Below are 18,795 nucleotides of genomic sequence, written 5' to 3'. Positions count from 1 at the left end.
GAGAGCGCCTTCTCTGTTGTGAACCCTGTCGCCCATTAAGATCATCCGGAGGGGTCTGGTTACAGTTGCCGCAAACTCGTTTTATGGCAGCTCAGGACTGGGCCTTTTCTGTGGCTGCCCCGGAACTTTGGAACATGCTCCCTGCTGAAATAAGAGCATTGCCTTCTGTTTGCTTTTAGGAAGACCCTGAAGACATACCTGTTTTCCCAGGCCTTCAACTGAGACTCATTTAAAAAAAAATTTAATGCATTTTTCTCTTTTTATGATTTTTGTGTGTTATGTTTTATGTTTTTAATTCTGTATACCGCCTAGAGATTTTTGTACTAGGCGGTATATAAATTCAATACATAGATAAAAAGTTGTGCAGCAATATATAGTGTGTAGGAAATAAAGTGATCACAACTCAAACTCTCACTGCAGTTATGTTTTATTTGCATAGACATACATAGCACAAAAGACAAGCACTTCAGGATATAGAAGTATCTTCTCTACACCAAACCCTTAGATTTCTGTAGGTTGCATCTGATCAGAAGAGTCCAAGACTAGCAGATACATGGTTCCACATAGAATGAGAACCATTCAATTTTGCCAGTTCCTAAGCAGTCTAGTTTTCAGGCAAGATGGTCCATTTGAAATCTTTCCATTCTTCTGACAATAGTACCACCAAGACTGGTACACATTCCTTGAACAAGTGTATCTGCCATTATCAGCCTTTTGTTAGTCAATACTGTATATAGATCTATTGCAGCTTTAGATACTCAAATCTTACTACTAATAAACTAGAGATGATTCCACGGGAGGGATGTTACCTACAAGCCTGAACCGAAACTGAAATTTGGAGCTGGCATTCTCTCAGACATCCACCGTAGCATCTACCTGTGTCTCCACATCTACCTTGGCCTCCACAGTCAGTTCTGTGGGCTCAACTGGAAGAGTTCCAGCAGGAGCAAAAGGCCCCACAACCCAGGTCAGAGGAGTGTTCTGCATCACATAGTCAACGACCTCATCCACAACCTCTCGGGCCTTGTTTATCCTCTCCTGGCTCTCGTTCAGGATACCAGTGGAAACGTCCTGGAAGGTTTTGGCCCTGGAGAGGGTAGTCTGCAGCTCTTCCATGTTGCCATAGGTTTGCTGCACCTTCTCTTGAAGAGGAGCAGGGAGACCCTGCACGTTGGTCAGGAGGCTCTGGCATACAGCCTGCATCTGCAGAGCAATCTTGTGGGACATGCTTAAAGCCTCGGATTCCATCTGTTTGGGAGAAGAGACTTGTTAAAACATGAATTCTTTGTTGACTCAGATCCTCATATGTGGAGTGGGCATAGTGCAGCCTGGGGAGGAGGTCAGCCTCCTGTGCTGCATGCTATGCTATTTTAATTTTCAAGCTGTAGTTTGCTGGGAAGTCAGTGCTTGCACACACTCCTGCGTACCACCATTGAGGGGGCCATTTTGCTCATATTAATGTTCTGCCGGCAGTTCTGTGTCTTGCTGTCCTTTGTGGCTGCTCACTGCACTGCAGCTCGTTCTTAAACCTTTGAAGCTCTAGGCAAGCCCCATCCCATGGCTTCCCTTTGTAGCAGGAAAGACAAAAGGCTTCCTGCCCAAGGCAGGCCGTGCCTTGTTATCAATTTCTCCTGTCCATTGTTTCTGTCAGCATGGTTTCTGGTGAGTCCCCAGTTTTTGATTATTGGTTTGACCTTCTGGCTCCTGACCCCAATTCCCCACCACTTGTCTTCTGCTGCCTAGTGCTCGGTGCAGTCCGAATGTGGCCTATGGGTCAGGTGCCCAAGCCCTAATCTGGGTCTTCCAGTCCTAGCCCTGGACTTGTGCCTCCTAGCAACTGCTGCCTAGCTTCAACCCCTGGTGTTGGAATCTAAGAAAGCTTGAATGATTTCTCTCTTCAGAAATACTGCACAAGGCTCACATCCTGGCCTTGAGCAGGCCAAGAGCCACTTCACTTCAGCAATGCAACATTATATGCTCTTACACCATTCTCTTGTCTAAGTCACTGTACACTACAACATACTTCGGCTAGATTCTTTTTAGTGGTTTGGCTCTGTCCTGGTTGAGTTTGCTGCCACTCTAGCCACATCTGCTGCAGCTTCTCCTGGCCTTCATACACTTTCTGATCCACGGTCTTCTTGGTATTTGCAATCTGACAGGGAGATTTAAATATGTTTTAATGCTGGTTACCATTGCTCAGATCTATAGAGCTATCCCCATTTCATTTCTGGCTGTAATCATTTAGGGAGAGGAAAGGATCTAGTTTATACCAAGATCCCATCACACTTTAACACAAAGTAATAAGATCCAGGGCAGAGCTAATGTAGAGATAGAGAATATGTGGAAAGATAGTTCTCAATAGCTACCATGTAGAGCAGGCTTCCCCAAACAGCGGCCCTCCAGATGTTGCTGAACTACAACTCCCAGCATCCCTAGACATAATTTTTTGTGGCTGGGTATGCTGGAAGTTATAGTTCATCAACATCTGGAAGGCCGCAGTTTGGGGAAGCCTGATGTAGAGTTATATGAGATAAGCGATGCTGCACCTATATTAGCAGATAGCCTTCCTCCTCCCCGTATCAGGCTCCTTACCCTCTGATTTGGAAAAGCCTTTTTGGTGGGGCTTTTCAGATCTTCTCTGTGAAAGTCACCTCTGGTATCACACGTGAAACAGACTTAGGACTATAGCCTTTATTCTCACGCCACTCTATCCTAGGAGCTGCCTTTGCTCCCTGTGCAACTGATTGGTAATGTTGGTACACCCACCACATTTTACAACTAAAGTTTGTTTTCAAAAGCCTTACTGACAAATCTGTTGCCTTCCTGGAGCAGGGATTCTCAACGTTGGGTCCCCAGATGTTATTGGACTTCAACTCCCATAATCCCCAACCAAAGGCCACTGGGGCTGGGGATTATGGGAGTTGAAGTCCAACAACATCTGGGGACCCAATGTTGAGAATCCCTGTTCTGGAGTACCTCAGTGCTCAACTTTCCTCTATCTAGATTGCATCTATTTTTAATGTATGCTTGCAAGTTTGGTTTTGAGTAATATTCCCCCACAAGCTACATGCTTAGCTGTGCATGATAGCATGTGTATGAGCAAGTGTGGCCACACCTATGACACGGACCCCAAATTATTAATAGGGTGGGGAGATTAAACCCCATCCCTCTCCCCAAACTCTAGCTAGAGAGTAGAGTAGCTATGAGTGCCTTTCCCATCACTACTTAATTGCTACCTATGGCAGCTCTTCAGAACAGGAGAGATAGGGACACTTGACCTCTTGCATCTCCTAGAAATTAGATACTTCTCACCCTTTACAGCATTGGACGAATAGTCATAATTGTTGAAGGGGAGGCTTTTGGTGCTACTGGTGGTCCTGTACTACTGCTGAAGACCCAAGGAGATGACAGGAGACAAGTTCTCCCATGGTTTGTCTTTTAGGAGTCCAGAGCAGCCAGAAGGCAGGCTTGAATCTGGTTGGGGCCACAGGGCAGGAGGGAGTTTGGCACTCTTCCCCCCACCCCACCTATTTGGCAGCTCCATATATGCAGCTACCAGGACTGCAGCTACTGGTGAAGTTAGAGGCACTGATGTTCCAGGCCAATTGAGGGTTCAGCTTCCAATTTTTAATTTTAGTAAAAGCACCTGCACAAGCTCCAAGCACTCAAAGCAGAGAGGCTGCTCTCGCCTTCCAGTGTCCTGATCAATGAATAAAGACCCACCAGGATGATCAAGCACTCTGGTACTTTTAAAATGTGTGCCAAGTGAGAGAGGGGTTGCTGGAGATCTTGTGTTTTTCACCATGTCCTTAAGACATGGAAGGGAAGGCGATGTTGGTGGGTACAGCCCTACCCTCTCATCTTCAGTTCTTGTTCCAGAGCCCACAACAGCCTTGCTATGCCTTTAATTCAGGCTTCCCCAAACTGCGGCCCTCCAGATGTTGCTGAACTACAACTCCCAGCATCCCTAGACACAATTTTTTGTGGCTGGGTATGCTGGAAGTTGTAGTTCATCAACATCTGGAGGGCCGCAGTTTGGGGAAGCCTGCTTTAATTACAGCTCAACTCACAATGCCCATCGAAGGTGGGCTTTAACCCAAATGGTCAAAGCTTTCCCCTCCATCCCCATCATCATAAATGTTACCTTGACTATTATCCATCTTATTAAGGCTACTGGCTCCCTCCCAAGATGTCCTCCATCTAGCTACCCCATTTTTCTACAACCCCATAGACAAGTCTTAGACATTTTGGTTCTTACCAGCTCAATGGCTTGTTGAAGCTGAGGCAGTATCACTTGGGTACTTTGCTTTACATTTTGCAGCTTTCCCAGGGAATGCTGGTAGGCTCTGTTGCGGAGCTTGGCCGAGAGGGAACCCAGACGTACATAATAACCATGCGGCTGTTTCTGTATTCCAGAGGGACTGACTCCAGAATCTTCTGGGTCTACCGAGGTAGCAAGGGCAGCTAGAGAGAAGAGAATTTGCTCAAAGGAAGCCCCTTTTCATTTTACCCGGGGAGGGACAGTAGGCATTTAGAGCTGCTGTGATTACCAGATCTCTATCAAACATCTGGAAAGCTTTGGTGACATGCCTCTAGTCTGTGGTAGTAGTCAAGGTCAGAAGGCTTTCCAGAGTAACCTGTAGTTACTTTACAGCTTATGGAGATAAAGGAGGCCATGCAGCTTTCTGAAGCCAGGCTACTCCAAGCCACTCTTCCTGAACTGTTAGTCAGCTCTGGATTGTTACTAGCAGTCGGGTCAGTTAGAATGGCTTCTAATGGTCACAGGGTATTGGAGGTGTTTTGAGCACTTCAGAACTACAGCTGAACAGCAGGGACGGTACTCCATCTCCTCCCTAGCTCCAAGATGCCATCTTGTTGTGGCAAGCAGAATTGCAGATCCTGGCTGTAAAGCAAGTGTAGTTCAAGTTCATAGTACTTAAAAAGTGTGTCGTCGAGTCGGTGTTGACTCCTGGCGACCACAGAGCCTTGTGGTTGTCTTTGGTAGAATACAGGAGGGGTTTACCATTGCCTCCTCCCACACAGTATGAGATGATGCCTTTCAGCATCTTCCTATATTGCTGCTGCCCAATATAGGTGTTTCACATAGTCTGGGAAACATACCAGTGGGGATTCGAACCAGCAACCTCTGGCCCGTTAGTCAAGTCATTTCCCCGCTGTGCCATTAGGTGGCTTAAGTAGGTAAAATTTCTACAAGTGACTAACTGGGATGCTGAGCAGTTTGGCTTTTATCCTGAGCCCTATTCAGACATTTGTTGTATGTACATATAGGTATCTATATACTTAGGTAAACCCGAGTCCAGGGCCCTCAAATGCATGCCACAGATAGGAAGGGTATTATAGTATATGCATGTAGTAAGTGCCAAGCTGTACAAGTTGAACATAGTGTTAATAGGGCTCTGGTGCTCCAGGAGAAATTCCTATAGACAGAATTAGTCACAATCTTTTTTTTCCATTCATACACAAGTCACTTTTAAAGCAATTGTGAGATATAGGCTGCTGATCAGTTTGCCAAGCATCAAGGAATATTCAGCCACTGCCAAGCAAGTGATCTGTTGACAAGAGTCTGACTGATGTGCCAACTTACAGTGTCAGTTATTGAGACATTAAGTTTAGCATATATGAAATTCCTCCTAGAAAAGGTTGCATTTGCCAAGATCATGTGCAACACTATGGACTTGCTCCATCAAGACAATGAATGTCAAGCCAAGCCAGTCTGCTCCAAGAATGACCTTTGAACCAAGGTCATCCAGCCTGCACTGATGTCAGAATGGTCCCCTTGACATTTTAGTTATTCAGATTTCCTGCTTACTATTCCCTTCAATGTATAGCATCATAACTGTTCATTTTAAACCCCATTTAGTTATCTGAGACATTTCATGGGCTTTGAGGTAGGACTTATAGCAATTTCAATATCTCGATTTCTAGAGGGATCCCAGTCCCAAGTATTCTTTGCACTTTCAGACGGCTAGAATGAGCTGGCAAGTTTATTATCTGCAGAAAATCCTCCCGAGTCAGCCTCCCTAGAACTTGAGCTACATACAAAAGCAGAATAGTGCATTTGAACCCAGATCTGCCCAAGTAGGAAGGGTATCAGATCTTAGACCCCACAGCACTTTTCTTTCAGCAGGGGTCTTATATTAGCCCAGCTTTGGGAAAGGGATGAAAATGAAGCAGCTGCAGGAGGAAGATTTTCCCTGGTTTGCAACTGAATGGGAGACTCCATGTGAGCATTGCAAGATATTCCCCTTAGGGGGATGGGGCTGCTCTGGGAAAAGCATCTGCATGCATGCATGTAGGAGGTTCCAAGTTCTTTCCCTGGCATCTCCAGGTAGCGCTGGGAGAGATGCCTGCCTGTAACCTTGGAGAAGCCACTGCCAGTCTGTGTAGACAATACTGAGCTAGATAGACCAATGATCTGACTTGGTAGAAGGCAGCCTCCGATGCCCCTATTTTATCCCCATAATCTTGTTATAGAATTAATCTTACAACATCTTTACCTAGCTCTTCATCAGTCATTGGGAGATAGTGGTCTAGCAATTGATCCGATGTTTCTATTGCTTTGTCAAGACAGCCAGCAACTATCTGCCCTACAGTGCTCTCTGCCACGGTGCTCATGCCACTTGTCATTGCAGACCTGGCCATCCCCATGCCTTCCTGGACAGCTTCTTTGGCTACATCTGCCATACTTGATGCTATATCGGTTGCTTCAGTGACTTTAGTGCAGACAGAGTCCTTAGCACCTGACACAAGGCCTTTGGCATCCAGCACCACCTGGAGAAAGAATCCAACAGAGGTTTTACTTTCAAACAGAGAAGCTGCAAAACCCCACAAGATTAGAGTCTAGTGTAGAGCCCCCTTACTAGTAACTTTGAAGTGAGAAATCCTCCCCAAACAGTGAGCATTTCCAGTTAATTTATTGCTTAGGAACATAGGAAGCTGCCATATACTGAGTCAAACCATAGGTCCATCTAGCTCAGTATTGTCTACCCAGACTGGCAGCGGCTTCTCCAAGGCTGCAGGCAGGAATCTCTCTCAGCCCTATCTTGGAGAAGCCAGGGAGGGAACTTGGAACCTTTTGCTCTTCCCAGAGCAGCTTCATCCCCTAAGCAGAATATCTTACAGTGCTCACACATCAAGTCTCCCATTTATATGCAACTAGGGTGGACCCTGCTTAGCTAAGGGGGCAAGTCATGATTGCTACCACAAGACCAGCTCTAATGAGAGATTTTCTAGGGCATCTAAATGGTGTCATGCAATTTTTTAGCACCATCTGAAAGAGCCACCCCTTTTAAATACTACTTTAAAAGCTGTTATTTAAAAGGGATGAGTTTTTCATGGGTTGTCAGCAAATGGAGCTATGAAGTTGTGAGATATCCTTTGTCATCTGATCTGGGAAGTCTCATGGTTTGTATTCATGCTGAAACAAATTGTTGTCTGGAAATGGAAATCTGAGCTCGGTCAGTCAGATTAGGCTGCCTTTGTTTATCCGATTGCTGCATCACAGAATATTTTACACTGAGGCATTTACTAGATTTGTTTTTAGACATCAGTCTTGGGTGTTTGGGGTGGGGGGACAAGGAAAAGCAATAATACCATCAGATACTGAACACCACAGGATAAGTCCAAGTCCTACCAAGATGCTACTTAAGACATCTAGTACATGTCCCAGCCAGAAGGGAGAGCCACTGGAATACTTCTGTAACCCACTTTCTACGTGTTGGGCGTTATTTTGCTCTTGTCCAAAGTAGTATATGGGAAAGGGACTCCAGAGCCCAAGACCAACTCTATGCCATGGCCAAGCCTGTGCTGCCTTGCTCAGTTTCTATACCAGTCGAGTCTCCTGTTGCCATATGATAGCCCCTCGTGTGCTAGAGTAGTGGCTTTCAACTTTTCTAGACCCCAACATAGAATATTTCACCTTAAAGGGTTTAGATCACTCTTTCAGAGCAGGAGTGGTTAGGATACCACAAGTCTGGACAACCTAGGTCAGTTCAACATAAGTGTTGAAGACTACTGTGCTATAGGGACCAAAGATCTGGCCCTAATGCAACAGGGCCAGAAGCAAGACACTGTTTCGCAGTCAAGGCAGACCATGATCTTTTCTACCATCCGTTGCAGGTCAGGCAGAGCCCCTTGTAGCTTATCAAGGAAGGTCATTACCTTTTCCACTCTCTGTTGCAGGACGGGGAGAGTCTCTTGCAGCTTGTCAAGACCTTGGCAGGCATAAACGTTTGCTGCAGCAACTGTAAAGTTGAACTAGTCAGTCTTTTGCCATTTGTCTCATTGTTCATATTGGCATGGTGACCACATCCTCAACATGATAGAGTTAGACAGTACAGAGGACTCAAGTCCATGCCAGAGTTGCTCAACGACTATTTGACAGAAGAGCCACAAAAGTTTGCTGCCTCAGTCTGGAGGTATACAACCTACAAAGGGACAATGCTTGTAGCTGGTATAGCCAGCTTCAACAAGTGGCAGAAGCAGCTCCTTTTGGTGATCTGAGCCAAGAGGATGAATATTTGTCTATGCTAAGTGAAGGCAGGGGTCCTATTGGCTAGAATTAGACATGTGACCAGGGCAGAAAGCTTTGCTCACTGTCATTAACAGATTTGGCTATGACATGGTGTCATGTGGTCACAGTCACTACATGATATCTGATTGGCCAAGAAAAACCCCTACTCAGAAGCTGCAGAAGCAGAGGAGGTGCAACTAAAGCTTTTAAAGGACAGAGGTTTAGGAGAACTCCTACACTCAAGCTTCTTCTGAAAATTAGGATGGGTAGATATTCAGTACTGCTCTAGTGACTGGTATGATGTAACTTAGTTGCTTCCTTGCCTAGTATGGGCATCAGAAACCATCATGAACTAGGATAGCATTTCCTGGTGCCCATTGCAAGTATCTCCTTTGATTGCAAGCCCCTTCAGGATAGGGAACCATCTTCAATTTGTTATGTAAGCCACTTTGGGGGATGACCCTTCATCTCCGCATTGCAGGGTGTGATCCCCAAGTTTAGCTATTTGTACAACATGAGGGTTAAGGCTGCTTACAAGTGTCTGGAACGAAGATCTGTTAGATCAGGGCTGCTCAACTTCAGCCCTTCTGCAGATGTTGGCCTACAACTCCCATAATCCCTGGCAATTGGCAATTGGCTGGGGATTATGGGAGTTGTCATCCAAAAACAGCTGGGGAGCCTAGGTTGAGCAGGCCTGTACTTGATATTACAAGGTAGCCTCCTTCAACCCTTCAGGGAAAACAACCACTTTTGCACAAAAGGTCATTCTTAGCAGAATGGACCCAAATAAGACATTTTGGGGTGTTTTCTTTCCAATTTTGTCATTGTTTTACGATTCCCCTTTCCTGCAGTTTAGCAATTTCACTGTTGCTGTGGACCATAATGTTTATACTACACAAACATTATGTAGTATATCTTTATATATTACATAAACATGTAATATAGCAATAGCACTTACATTTATATACCGCTCTATAGCTGGAAGCTCTCTAAGCGGTTTACAATGATTTAGCATATGGCCCCCCAACATTCTGGGTACTCATTTTACCGACCTCGGAAGGATGGAAGGCTGAGTCAACCTTGAGCCCCTGGTCAGGATCGAACTTGCAACCTTCTGGTTACAGGGTGGCAGTTTTACCACTGCGCCACCAGGGGCTCTCTATCACAGGAAAGGTGTGATATATTACATGTTTTAAAATATAATAGCTTGAGAACCAGAGTACTGTATGCTACTATTGCCTGCTCATTTTTTGCTTCCACTGTTCTCTGATCAGACTTGGCATGGTTTTGTAGTGTTTCAAGAATTCTAGCCAATAAGTAAGAACAAGAGACTGCTAGCATTATATAGACTGTCAATATGTCTTAATGTATTTGAGCACAAGCATTTATGAGCAGCAACTCTCTTCAGATGCAAAGCAGGATTTGGCTGAAGCTCAGCAGAAAGGTCAGTTGAAAGCATCCCATAGAAGCTCTTGCTCCAATGTAAGAGCATCTTGACAATTAAGTCTACATAGTGCAACCCATTTCTCTCATTGTTTAAGACTGTGGGCCAATAAGGCTATCAAACACAGCAGATGAGTATTTACTCCATGGCAGCAATGCCTGTTGTGGAACCTTCAACTCTTTCCTGCCTCCAACTACAGGGGATGTGGAAGAGGAATTGGGACATGATTGCAAGGCAAATTAGGCACTACTGTGAATTCAGTGGCCTCTAGGCTCAGACACTCTAATTGCCATTGTCTGCACACCTCATTAGAGCTGCAACACTGGGCCACCAGCTAAAGATCCCTTAATGTTATATTTTACAATGGATTAGGTCAAAACCAGAAGCTGCATTATGCTTGCTAAAGAAATCTTGTCAATATGCACAGCTGGCTTCTGCTGCCAGTAGGGGCAGGCTAGGTAGTTGGGAACCTGAGGACATGCCACTTTTTTCTTTTCTTTTTTTTAAGAGGGGCAGGGATTGAGGGGAACCTTCTTGCTGACAGCTTCTTGTCATCTTTTACAGGGGGCAACAGAGAAGCAGCTGCCAGCAAGCAACGCTTTCTCACATAGGAAGCTGCCATATACCAAGTCAGACCATTGGTCCATCTAGCTCAGTATTGTCTGGCAGTGGCCTCTCCAAGGTTACAGACAGGAATTTCTCTTGGAGATGCCAGGGAGGGAACTTGGAACCTTCTGCATGCAAGTGCTCTTCCCAGAGCGGCTCCATCCCCCACGGGGAATAACTTACAGTGCTCACACATGCAGTCTCCCATTCATATTCATTCAACTTACAGTGCTCACACATGTAGTCTCCCATTCATATGTAAGCGGGGTGGAGCCTGCTTAGCAAAGGGGACAAGTTGTGCTTGCTGCCACATTCCAGCTCTCCTCTCCTTAACCTGCATTCCAAAGGTCGAATCAGGAGCTCCTCACAAACCCTTGGGGGACCCCCTACTGGGTCGCAGCAACAGCCACCAGCCCATTCCTTCTTTGTTACACCCTGCCCTCTGTTCAAGAAGCACAGGGTGGGAAACTGGAGTGGTAGCAGAAAGCACATCTCAACACTTCATGCTGCTCTACTTTCTGCTTTTTGAGCAGGCAGAGGGAGGACCACCACCAGTGAGTTTCGGGCTACTTGAAACAGCCTTACTTTGTTCGCAGGGTGCCTCCGGCTACAAGCCTAGAGAGCTGCATCTCCCTACCAGCAAGAACCACAAGAGGAAGGTACTTGATTTGGATTTAATCAAGGCACTCAAGTCTAGGGCAGCCTGCACCTCTAAGATACAAGTTCTGTCTTCACACCAAATCTAAAAGCTTAGGATTCCTTGGTTGCATGCATTGCTGGCAGGAAGGAGCCATGTCCCTATGCCAAGCTGCTGCCTGTCAGCTCTTGTGGGCCATGTAGGGGTATTCCCTGAAAGCAGGCAAAGGCTTAACCCACATGATTAAGAGGGCATCTACCAGACCATGTTGACTTACTTTGAGGTCCCAGTCTGCTCAGAAGAGGCTGTGCACTACTTGCTGCAGAAGTAGCAATGGTCTTCACACCTGTCTCTGCCACATCACAGACTGCTTGGATGGCTGGGTGGGATTCCTTGGCAGAAGTATATGTAGCAGAAACCATCTCATAGGCAGAGCTGACCAAGGGCAGCGCAGCAACCTTGTGTACAACATACTAGGAAGAGAATTTTATTCATTCAGTTTACATACCACCTTTTCTAAAGTGGCCGAGGGCAGTTTACATTAAAATTAAACACCACAATTAAAATCAAGCAGCACTGAAAACCAGATAAGACTCATTAAAATTAGAACTAGATATCATTAGAAGCCAGGCTAAAAAGATGGGTCTTTAAGGCTCTCCTGAAGGCCTCCAAGGAAGATCACCCTCTTTTAGCCATGGGGAGTGTGTGTTCTATAACTTAGGGGTGATAACTGATAAGGCCCGATCCCAGGCTGCCACCAAATGAACCAGTGGCACCCAAAGACTCCTGGTTATCTTAATGATCAGTGGGGCTCTTGTAGAGAAAAGTGCTCTCAGGTAACCCAGACCCAAGCCATTCAGTGCTTTAAAAAGATAATAACCAGCACTTTGTACTTTGCCCAGAAACACATCAGTACTCAGTGCAACTGTTTAGGAACAAGCATAATGTGGTCTCTCTGGGATACCCCAGAGGTCAATCTGGCTGCTGCATTTTGGACTATGTAGGGCTGCTTTTCTACATAGAGCACCAGGGGTGTAGCTAGCCTGCCGGCAGCCCGTGTGCGGCCGCGGCGGTGGGTGCCCCGATAGCCCCGTCCCCTGCGTCTGATGTCAGACGCGCGGAATGTGTGGTCTGGCTCCCGAACGGAGCCTTGAGGAAGGCTGGTGAAGCGTTCTCAGCGCAGCCCAGGAGCGGCTCTTCCCTGCAGGGAAGAGCCGCTCCTGGGCTGTGTTGCGAACACAGCACCAGTCTTAGCTCCTGAAGGGGCCCCTTCAGGAGCTAGTTAGGCTGGCGCTGCGTTTGCAGCAAGCAGCCAGGAGCGACTCTTCCCTGGCCTGCCTTTGCAGGGAAGACCCGCTCCTGGCTGGCGCTGCGAACGCAGCACCAGCCTTTGTTTAGCTCTCGAAGGGGCTGCGCGGCCTCCGCTCAGGAACTAAACTACTGCCCTCGCATCTGACGTCAGACGCGGGGGGCATGTCAGGGCCGCGAATGGCGGCTCCTGATTGGGCACGGCCCGGGTTCTTTGAACCCGTTCGCCCAATGATAGCTCCGCCCCTGTAGAGCACATTGCAGTAGTCCAACCTGGAGGTTATCAATTGGCGTACCACAGTTTTCAGGTCATTCTCCTCAAGGAACTGGTGGAGTTGTTGAATCAATCACAGCTGGTAAGAAGTGCTCCTGGCTATAGCCGCAAACCTGAGGTACTAGAGTGAGACCTGGGTTCAAGAGCACTATCAAGCTTCAAACCTGTTCTTTCTGGGTGAGTGTAACCTCATCCAGAACAGGAAGTTCTATCCCATTTTTCAGATTACAACCTCCAACAATGAGCACCTCCATCTTGCTTGGATTTAGCTTCAGTTTATTATCCCTCATCCAGCCTATTATTGCTGGTAGGCAGGCATTTAAAGGGCTAATGCCATTTCCTGATATTGAAGACAAAGAAAGATTTGGGTGTCATCAACATATTGATAACACCCAGCACCAAGTCACCTGATGACTTAACCCAGCTGTTTCATGCAGTTGTTAAAAAGCATTGAGACACCATCTTGTTTAATCCTGTAGGTGGTTTTTCTATACTTCAAACGTCCTGGGTTTTAGCCAAGTGGCAACCTCATGAGCGTCAGAATTTCAGCTACAACTCACATGGATACCATGAGCTACAGTTAGCCTGCAAGTCAACTCTAGTTTGGTACTGTATCCATCACAAGACAAGATTAGATCTTTTTGGTTGGATTCTTGACTTGAAAACTAGCTGTAGCTCATGGTATCCATGTGAGTTGTACTTGAAACTCTGAAGGACTGTGAGTTTCTGTACAAAGGTAAGCATGTTTTCAGGCAATTCACATGGCAACTTGTCAGGGCTACTAGGCTTGATAGAAAGGTTTAGAGGCAGCAGTATCTTTGGATTAGATTAGATGAGAAGCATCATGGTTTAGTATTAGATTCTCAAGCTACTGCTACTATGGCATTCTCATCTGTGCCTTTGCTTGAATACTTGTCCTTCTTTGGCCTCTCTTCCATAATACCATCCATAGCTCAGGACACAAGAATGGTAGCCTGCTTTCTTAAACTGCTAGTTGCCTGCCCACCATAAGGGCTAGTTCATTTCCTTGTGGTGGTGGGAACTAGGATTTTTGCAAGTACTTCTGGCCATGGTCTAGTGGCTCCTACTTGCTTCACATCACTCCTGGGCATATATGAAGTGCCTTTCACCAGTGAGGGACTACAGCGTCTGTAGTCATTTCGTTCAAAGAGCTGGGCTCCCTTCCTGGAAAGAGGGTAGAGTGCTGTGAAGACCCAAGCCCTGGAGCCATTTCTTAAGGAACCATGTAGTGCTTCTCACTTCCCATGAGAGTATTGAAAGCACATTCCAAACATTTTAGATTGTAGCTGTACTATTACTCCTCTCAAATATATGGATACTCTGACAGCACCTACTGATTTTATCAGTTCTTCCCCAAAGCACACGTCTGAAGGCTGCAGTATGGCCACGCTCTTCCATTACAGTAAGGTGTAGCAATTTTGCTGTATCAGGCTTGATCAATGATCGCTAGATATTGCAATCTCTCTACAATTGCCTCTGCTGCACTTAAATGATTTTAAGTTAATGCTCAAGAGCCATTGCTGAAGTCTACGAGCCTCCCTGCTCTCCTTCAGTTTAGTCAAGGATGGACTGGGCCTCCTTTGCCCCCCTGCAAATCAAGCACTGCTACAGGCTGCTTGGTTCTTACCCCCAGAGAGCATATTGGCCATCAGCATCAAGTACCTTGAACTCAGTGGCCTCCCAAGCAAGCACCAATAATCTGTTCTATCGTCAGCTGTGTTGAGATGCATGCAAGCCACAGACTATACACCCCTGAGTGTAAGAATGGCTCTATGGTAGTATCAGTCATATGCCTACAACATAAGACTAGGAACTGGCCCATTTTAAAAGCCATGCATATACCACCATACAAAGCAGCAGCAGAAAAGTTGAGTCATACCCACCCAGGAGTGTCCAGTCTTCCTAGGTTTTGATGTATGGAGGGCAAAGGCACCACTTGCTTCAGGATCCTGTCTTTCTGGAACATGAAACCTCCTTAATGTTTAAACACTACTGCTGTACTTTGGAATATGGATCCTGAGGTGCACTGCATCCTGCTTAGGGCTGAATAAAGTGAGCATGAGAGATCAATTATCAGCTCTCCCAAGGTTTTTATTTCTTTAGAGTACCTGCAAGGGGTATTCTAAATTTGATCAGTGCACCTGGAAATGGGGAGCAGAGTTGACGTTTCTCAGAGTTATCCTCATTGAGGCAGCCCCTTGTGTTGGACACATTTAGATTGTGACTGCAGTATGGCGATAGCCTCCCTCACTGCTGCTTGAATCAAGTTCAGAGCTTGCCATAAAGTAGAAAGCTGTCTGGCCATGGTTCTCCTGCAGTATGATCCTCAGGGCTACATTATGCAAGATAAGGACATAAGAACTGCCCTGCTGGATAAGGTGAAGGCAATCCCTCTCTCCTGCAACTGGTATTGAGAGGCATCGTGCCTGAAGCTGGAGGTAGCCTATTGCCACCAGACAGGTAACCACTGATAGACCCATCCTCCATGAATTTGTCTAAGCCCTGTTTAAAGCCATCCAAGCTAGTGACCATCACCACATCCTGTGGCAGATAGTTCCATAGATTAATTATGCCCTGTGCAAATAAGTACTTCTTTTGATCTTACATTTCCCAGCCTTCAGTTTCAGTGGATGTCCCCTGGTTCTAGTGGTGTGAGAAAGGAAGAATTTTCTCTCTCTGTCCACTCTTCTCCATGCACAGTTTTAAATACCTTGATCATGTCTCCCCATAGTTGCCTCTTTTCCAAACTCAAGAGCCCCAGATACTGTAGTCTTGCCTCATAAGGAAGGTGCTTCAGCCCCCACCCCCAATTATCTTGGCTGCTCTTTCCAGTTGTACAACCTCTTTAAGATACTGTGACTAGAACTGTATGCAGTACTCCAGATGTGGCCACCCCACAGATTGGCATAACAGCATAATACTAGCATTCTTATTTTCAATCCCCTTCCTAATGATCCCTAGGTTGGAATTTGCCTTTTTCACAGCTGCTGTGCACTGAGTCGACACTTTCAATGAACTGTCGACCCGATAACCCTTAAAGCATCAGTGTAGCTCAATCTTTCAGGTCTAGGTACCAGCTGTTAGGGGTGTGATTTAAATTGCATTGAGAATGGTTAACCCCCAGATCCTCCCCATAGCAGTATTTAAAGAACCTGAAATGTGGAACACCACTAATGCTTCCAACATAATGTTTTGTTTGACCCACCAACATCAGTGCTCAAGCTGATAGACAGCCTAGCTGTACAACATGAACCATTTACCTGTAGGTCTTGTTCTGTGCCCTCAAGGAATTCAGCCTTGGCTCTCACTTCATTGGAAGACATGATGATATGTACTGGCTGATGTTTGTTTTTTCCTGCGGTGAAACTAGGACGAATACAAGTTGTTTTCATCAAAATTGAAAAATAAAATGTAACTTTTTCAAAATATTCTGGGAGAAAATTGGATGTTTAATATAATTATGTTAAACACATTCTATCTCCAAACCAGATCAAGGGCCTTTATCAAATATTGAAGCAAGAGCTGCTTTTTTATTGAGAGCAAGTATCATGGGAAAGTATATATGAAGGGTAACATCTTGTAACATCTTCCACCCCCATATCTATCAAGAAGAGGCCTCTATTGCAGCCCAAGAAGGCAGAACTAGGATAAAAATATTTAGCAGAGCACTCCCATTCTGTTGGAATCCTTACAATAACCTTTTTATTGTAGGCAAACATAGAAGGAAGGGGAGCTGGGTAGAGAGAAGCTTTGGACACCAAGGAAGTTTACAGCAGAGACATTTGAACTAAGGCCTTCCTAAATCATAGCTTATTACTGCACAAGACCAGCTCTTAACAGATGCTATATTTTTGCAGAAAACAAGGAGCATGAATTAAGAGATCAGGTAAGGGCAGGCTTATGATAGGAAACCCTGTTTAATAATCATCAACACCACCCCACAAGGAACAACGGGGCTATTTGATATTGGTTTATTTTACATATTTTTATACTGCCCCAAACTTACATCTCTGGGTGGTTTACAACAAGAGTTTAAAAAAGTAAAACATTAATTAAGAACAAAAACAAGAAATTTAAAGACAAGAAATTTAAGACACAATTTAAAATTTTAAAACAATATTCTAAAAACATTAAAACAATCAAAACAATATCAGTTAAAAGGGTGAATAGATGTGTCTTTAAAGACTTTAAAAGTTGCCAGAGATGGGGAGGCTCTTATTTCACTAGGGAGCACATTCCAAAGCCTCGGGGTGGCAGCAGAGAAGGCCTGTTGGCCTTGGATACCCAGACCCTAGAAAAAGGCTCTAATGCACTCAGTCCAGCATTTAATTGCTAGCAATGGCTTACCGGCTACTTATACGCAGGGCATAGATACAGTTCTGTTAATTGGTTTTTGTCACCAGCAGGTAGTGTTCAAAGATACTACTGCTGCCTCTAAACCTTTCTATCAAGCCTGGGAGCCCTGACAAGTTGCCATGTGAATTGCCTGAAAACATGCTTACCTTTGTACAGAAACTCACAGTCCCTCCGAGTTTGAAGGAATAATCAGCACAGTCTTCTACACAGGCCAGTGGGGGGGGGGGGGGACGGACCCAGTACATTCCAAACAAGAGCCCCGCTGCTTACACTACCCTAAAGCTGCATTCATACTTACCAAAGAATAAATTCTGCTTTCTAAGGTTATCGATACCCACAAAAGTAAGGGCAGCTGCTGTAGCCTTATATACCAGTGTGGATGCCATGAGGGGTTGGGCCTATAGTTGACAAACTGTTCAGAAAACCAATCAGAAGTGGCTCACTTGCTCAATGGGAATGGTGTAAGTGTTATCAAGGGTTGCTCTGTAAAAGAGGCTTCAGCTGCACACTTAGGAACATAGGAAGCTGCCATATACTGAGTCAGAGCATTGGTCTATCTAGCTCAGCATTGTCTTCACAGACTGGCAGCGGCTTCTCCAAGGTTGCAGGCAGGAATCTCTCTCAGCCCTATCTTGGAGAAGCCAGGGAGGGAACTTGGAACCTTCTGCTCTTCCCAGAGTGGCTCCATCCCCTGAGGGGAATATCTTGCAGTGCTCACACATCAAGTCTCCCATTCAGATGCAACCAGGGCAGACCCTGCTTAGCTAAGGGGACAAGTCATGCTTGCTACCACAAGACCAGCTCTCCTCTCCATTGAGAGTTAGTTCCATTGAATGCAAAGGAACTTGTGTCTGAGTAGTGCTGTGCCTTTTCTCATTGACAAAGTGCTCCAGCCTTAATTGGGTTTATTTCCATTGCGCATGGGGACTTTCTTGGGGTTACTTAATGTATTTGCAGAGTAGGTCCTGCTGTAGTATGCAAGGGCAGGTGCACCTATCTTCATCTTAGCTATATACATCTTTTCATTGTCACCTTAAAAACTATTCAGTCTCTGCTTGATCTGCAACCAAGGCCAGACCAGAATATCATAATAAATAATTATTGATATTGTTGTGTTGTTTATCCATCAATATACATGGCAACATAGAGTTACATAAGCAACAAGACAAGAGGGAAGGAGGCCCAAGGAAATAACCATCTAAATCACCATTTTCTGTGTGAAAGACAAAAGATGCAGAATGGTACTGTGATGCCTGAAGCAGAAAATTCAAATACTTTCCCTCTCAGTCCTAACAGTACTGCTTTGTAATATTGTCCCCCAGAACATGTTCATACATAGCCTAAGTGCTTAAGGTGCTTTTAAAACAATCAGTATAATTATAATATTATTGTTGTACAACATTTGCTGCATGAGGTGGTTATTATTTTATATTTATCTTTACATTTGTATCCCACTCTTGTTCTAAGGAGCCTAGATCAGTGTGCATGGTTGTGTTTATTATCAAAACAACTCTGTGAGGTAGGCCAGGCCCAGAGTCACCCAGGGTGTTTCACAGGTGAACATAGATTTGAACTTGGGTCTCCCAGGTCCTAGTCCCAGTCCAACACTCAAATCA

General features: G+C 45.4%; 1 protein-coding gene across 3 annotated transcripts; it reads right to left on the bottom strand.

The window, feature by feature from the left end:
* Positions 1-409: 409 nt before the first annotated feature.
* LOC128342159 (perilipin-3-like) lies at positions 410-17,594 on the bottom strand. Of its 3 annotated transcripts, none has more exons than XM_053289107.1 (8): positions 17,478-17,594; positions 16,084-16,189; positions 11,498-11,693; positions 8,182-8,264; positions 6,519-6,792; positions 4,259-4,464; positions 2,024-2,152; positions 410-1,248 (listed from the first exon to the last, which is right to left on the bottom strand). In XM_053289107.1, exons 2-8 carry the CDS (start codon positions 16,144-16,146, stop codon positions 853-855), a joined length of 1,347 nt encoding a protein of 448 aa, XP_053145082.1. In that variant the 5' UTR covers positions 16,147-16,189; positions 17,478-17,594; the 3' UTR covers positions 410-852. The 3 variants fall into 3 exon arrangements, with proteins under 3 accessions (XP_053145082.1, XP_053145081.1, XP_053145083.1); XM_053289106.1 differs by having other exon boundaries at positions 17,326-17,531; XM_053289108.1 differs by lacking the exon at positions 2,024-2,152 and having other exon boundaries at positions 17,326-17,532.
* Positions 17,595-18,795: the final 1,201 nt, after the last annotated feature.

Source organism: Hemicordylus capensis, chromosome 2, assembly GCF_027244095.1.
Source record: "Hemicordylus capensis ecotype Gifberg chromosome 2, rHemCap1.1.pri, whole genome shotgun sequence".
NCBI lineage: Eukaryota > Metazoa > Chordata > Lepidosauria > Squamata > Cordylidae > Hemicordylus > Hemicordylus capensis.
Note: the sequence above shows the minus strand (reverse complement) of the source record. Positions and strands in the feature narration are given on the sequence as shown.